We start from the raw sequence: 5,152 nt of genomic DNA, 5'->3' as shown, positions 1-5,152 counted from the left end.
TTTTTGAAAGTGTGCAATGACTTTTTGTGCGATAAAGTTTTTGATCATTGATTACTTAAAAATAAACTTCATTGGAAGTCATGAGTGTACCAACACTTTTGTGAGTCACTGTAATTACAGGTTGTACTGTATACTGCATTTTATCTTAACAGTGCTTTTCAAAAAATTCATTGACCATATTTTCTTAAAACCAATATCTCAAGTCAAATTTTTAAATAGTGCTTTTTTGAATTAGCATTATTATTTTAAGAGATTCGGTAAAGAAAAATAAATGTCACAAATGTAAAATAGTCTTATAATTATTTTTTTTTTGTATACTCTGCAGAAAAAAAAAGATTAATTCTTCATATTTGATTTTTTTTTTTTCTTATTTGAAATTAAAATATTTAAGGAATTTCAATCTCAGCACATAGTTTTTTACTTTAGTATAGTTAATTGTTTTAACAACTAGAGTCTTTGTACAGTGCAGCTAAGTTTTGTTTTCCTTCTTCGTACTAAACACATACAAAGGTTTCGTACTGAACACATAAAAAACCTTTCTTTAAAAATTATAATATGTTATAAAATGTTAAAATGAAATAGTAAAAATTATCATTAATGCAACAATTGTAACAATTTTTCAACAAATATCACTGTCAGCTATTGTAAAAAATATGTGTGGTTGGTTGTAATTGGTATTGAATTGTAAATAATTACATATATATTTTTCATTGCATTCTTTATTTGTTTTTCGCTAATTCTTCTCTCAAAACAGACAAAAGTTTTAGGTGTATGTCTAATTTTCTTTCTGTGGGCACATCTTTTAAGTAAAATTTCATTAGTTGTGAAAAATGCTCATCCTCATTATCTTCAACACATAGTTTTTTTAGCAAATTATCAGTCTGCTCCAAACTGTTGAGAATCACCTCAGCTTTTCTTTTTCTAATAATTCTCTTCGTGAGTTGTCCTGAAGTAGAAGGTAATGGAGTTGAAGGTAATGGAGTAGAAGGTACACCTAAAATATGAATATAAAAAATGATAATATGTATAGGAAATACATAAATTATATTACAGAAATTAGAAAAATATTATGCTTCAATTAGAAAGTAAAAAGTTGCAAAATCTCTGATAAGACTAAAATTTAAATTTTTAAATGAAGGCAAGATTGATTGAATAAAAAAGTAAATTCTGTATTATTGCCTAAAAATTCAATTCACAATTCCCTGAATTTTTTATAGATACTAATTTATATTTGGGATTCAGATGAAAAGATAATAATAAAAAATAATCAAAGGTTCGGAAAAATTGATCAGCTTTTGTGTTATTAACAAATGTGATTCGTGTTTGCAATGTGTTTTTTTACTCGTAAAAGTATTATGGCTTTTACCAATAACCTTTCTTGATTTCCACAATTAGATTCAAAAAGAGTAAATAGTAGAAAGAGTAGGGAGCATGGAAGTGATATTGCCATCAATCTCGTTATATTTATTAACATTACTGATAAAACCTTTTGATACTTAAATAAGTTTATTAAAACTAAAATTTTATATTATGATATAAAATGTCCTATATTACCAAGAAAAATTTTAATAAAGCAAATGTAATAAAAACTAACAACAAAAGAAAAAGCGATGCATAAAATGTCGGAAAAATTGGTATAAGATTTAATTTTAAAATTACCATGCAATAAAATGTGAATCTACTGCAACTCCAAAGAGACATGCAATAAATATAAATGTTAAGCAACATTTAATATTAAATTCTAACCACAGCATTGAGCAATTCAAAATTTTCACTATAATATGGATATATCATGTATAAAATATATAGCCAACATTACTATTGTTCATTAAAAGTAACAGTAAAAATTTTAAAAATAAACTATAGTTTCAAAACACAAAAGTCAATATACTAATACTACAAAAGTAAACTTGGTTTCAACATACTTTGCAAGAATATTTCCTGAGTATTATCAGCAAATGATGTGTTGATTTCACACTCAACTTCATTTTCTGTATCTGAAACGTTAAATAAAACTCATATAAATATGAAATAATCGAAAGGAATCTAATTAAGACAATAAATTCATTTCCTTTTAACCACGTAGAAGAAGCAAAAAGTTCTAGCAAAATAAAAAATTACTTCATACACAAGAATAAATTCATAATAGGGTGCACAATTAGTATCCAGATCATTATTAATGCTATATATGAGTCACTGGACAAGAAATTAACTTGTACATAATAATCTGATATGAATGCAAATATGTCAGAATTTTCCCCTATTTTCACTGGAAAATAAATATTGTTGTTAAAATGGATATGACCCATATACTTATTTTAGTTAAACTCCAATTCAACCATAATTAAATAAAATAATAAATATTCAATAAAGATTATTTTTTGCATAGAACTATCTTTGGACAAACGAATTTCATAACTATATGCAAAAAGTAAAATTAATGTTAAGTGGTCAAAACTTTTAAACTATTTGGGTCCTTATTCTGTAGGTCTGAAATCTGTTAACTAGATTGGAATTATGCATTGTTTGAAAAAGAGTCTTCCACTTAAGGAACTTTGATTCTACTTAAGCTTAAATTTTAATCATAGTTACCCAAATCTTCAATTATTTCTGGTCTTGGATAAGCTTCAGAAATATTTTCCTTCTCCGCTTGATTCTCAATTTCCTGAGAAAAATTATTGAAGGTTCTAAAAAATATTAACAAAATCATTTAATTAAAAAGTATACATTCATATACACTTCGACCATATAGCAAATATATATTTCAAACACTTACTCTTTTTTCTCTTTTACATGGTCTTGTAAAAAATTTAGGGCTTCCATGTAAACCCATGGCTTTTTCTCCACAGCTGCCGAGCCACTTGGCTTTCGATGTTTTTCCCTCACATACGAAGTTCTGAGGGATCTCCACCTCTTTTTAACTTCCTGAACTATAAAAATATAACAGTACAATGTATCAGAATAACAATGATTTACGCAATAAGAAAAACAAACACAATATAGAAGTTAAGAGAATCGTGAAATAAAATAAAAGATATTACCTAAAGAAAATTTCACGATACCTAAATTCTCAGAGGATAAGTTTGAAAATGAATACCTATACATGTTACTGTGAATGGCCCTAATCAAGAAAATGTCGACTTTCACCAGTGAATGTCAGCAATCACAAATTGTCCAAAATATTTGTTATATCCAATTTGATATTAATTTATTAAATTATATTATCAGTGTAGGGTATACCTGACAAATGTATACCGGGCAGTGGCACTGAACCTAAAAAAAAAAAAAAAAAACATCAGTGTAGAATATATTGGGCAGTGGCACTTTACTCTAGGATATATTTTGGACATTTACCAAAGGTAGTCATACTACGTTTAGTTAAGTGCCACTGCTCAGTATACATTTGCCTGGTATATCCTACCGGGCAAATGTATACCCGGCAGTGGCACTTAACCTTAAAAAAACATCAGTGTAGGGTATACCGGGCAGTGGCACTTAAACTTAAGTGGCTCGGTATACCCTACACTGTTTTTTTAAGATCAAGTGCCACTGCCCGGTATAACCTACACTGATATTTTTCTAAGGTCAAGTACCATTGCCCCGTATATATTTGCTCGATACACCAAACACTGATGTTTCTTCTAATCTATCGAAGATAACTACATGATTATCAACATTCACCAGTGAAAGTCAACAACGACCAATTTCTGTCTTTCACAGTAACATATATATATATATATATTTACGCAAACATAAATTTAAATTTATACTTAGTTCCCTTTGTAAATAGGTGAAAAGTTGAAATCGAAAATAATTTAATGCCATAGTTATTCTCAAAGATACCATACACACTATGTATTTCATATTTATAGAATACATAGTGTATGGTATTTATATTTCGAAAATCGTATGGTTCTAATTCAATTCGTATGGTATCTATATATTTCAAAAATAGTTTTAATTTGCAAAAACTTAAGTTATGACACGTTAAAAAAATTAATATGCATAATTAAATAAGTATAATATTATACAAATACAGTAGCATGCAATTCAAACACATAACAATTTTTATTCAGTTGGGATACCCTTTCGTTGCAACAAATACACGATATAAATTTCGATAAAATAACAAATATAAATTTCGTCGCAAATATACACCACACCATATATGAGTAGGTATCATGCGATTCAAAGCTTTTTGCATACATTTGTATCTAAACATGTGAATGATTTTATGAAAATTACAAAGTAAATAAAATATATTCACTTTTGTTAAAAGTTTTGTATAAAACTTCAAGTAGTAGATATATGAAGGGAAAATAATGAATACAGAATTAGAATTGGCATTTTTCTCTGCCACTAAAAGATATTTCTATAATAGACAAGCAACCAATTTTAATAACAAAAAATTTAAATTTTAAAACAAATTAGACTTAGATCAAGTTTTAAAACCGGGTGAAATGATTTTTAAATTTATCCTCATGCTCTTAGAAACTGATCGATGACAATAATATTAAGATAAAATTTCAAAATGACTTGTACTCACCATCAGTCTTCAACAACTCCGCCAATTTCTTCCATGAATTCAGTTTTTTTGTAGAATCTCTAAAATCTGCCCTGCTGGCATCATATAGCCAAGGGCATTCCTGCACAAAGTTTATGATATCTTCAGTCATTTTTCTTTATATAACGAAAATCTACTAAACTATCAAACTATCGAAAACTACCAAAGTGTAAACAATCCGTTCAAGATTTTCGCTTCACAGGGGAATTGTTGCTGGCTGTTGCAACAACGGGAGAAAGGAAGAAGTGCGCATGCGTCAAACCTCGGCAACATGCGATTTGTTGTTGTTGCAGTCGGTATGAAGAAACCTTAAAAGCTTTAAAAAACACGACTCTTCTTTCTGTGACACATCGCGATCGCGGGCCGTATTGATACGAACCGGGGGCCGGATGTGGCCCGCGGGCCGTATCTTTGACATGACTGGCTTAGATTATGAGGGGAAGTTTTTAAACCTTCAGGTCATTATGGTCTACTGTAGATAGAATGAGATTAGGGTTGGGGATTGTTCTGCGACGTACGTCACAGTTTTGGGCACTTTCTGCTTCTGGGCAGTGTTGCCGGAACTTAAGATTAAAAAGTAGCGAATGG

General features: G+C 29.1%; 1 protein-coding gene across 1 annotated transcript; it reads right to left on the bottom strand.

The window, feature by feature from the left end:
* Positions 1-703: 703 nt before the first annotated feature.
* On the bottom strand, positions 704-4,776 carry LOC107456004 (uncharacterized). Its single transcript, XM_016073769.2, has 5 exons — positions 4,547-4,776; positions 2,777-2,930; positions 2,593-2,687; positions 1,926-1,997; positions 704-994 (listed from the first exon to the last, which is right to left on the bottom strand). The coding sequence occupies exons 1-5, from the start codon at positions 4,674-4,676 to the stop codon at positions 720-722; spliced, it is 726 nt and encodes a 241-aa protein (XP_015929255.2). The 5' UTR covers positions 4,677-4,776; the 3' UTR covers positions 704-719.
* Between the last annotated feature and the right edge of the window lie 376 nt (positions 4,777-5,152).

Source organism: Parasteatoda tepidariorum, unplaced genomic scaffold, assembly GCF_043381705.1.
Source record: "Parasteatoda tepidariorum isolate YZ-2023 unplaced genomic scaffold, CAS_Ptep_4.0 HiC_scaffold_2443, whole genome shotgun sequence".
NCBI classification, from domain to species: domain Eukaryota; kingdom Metazoa; phylum Arthropoda; class Arachnida; order Araneae; family Theridiidae; genus Parasteatoda; species Parasteatoda tepidariorum.
Note: the sequence above shows the minus strand (reverse complement) of the source record. Positions and strands in the feature narration are given on the sequence as shown.

Excerpts from the sequence above, each read along its gene's own strand:
- LOC107456004 (XM_016073769.2), bottom strand. The coding sequence starts at position 4,676 with ATGACTGAAGATATCATAAACTTTGTGCAGGAATGCCCTTGGCTATAT. Across the intron at positions 2,688-2,776 it reads CATGTAAAAGAGAAAAAAGA|AACCTTCAATAATTTTTCTC; the intron begins GTAAGTGTTTGA and ends AATATTTTTTAG. Across the intron at positions 1,998-2,592 it reads AGAAATAATTGAAGATTTGG|ATACAGAAAATGAAGTTGAG; the intron begins GTAACTATGATT and ends TTAACGTTTCAG.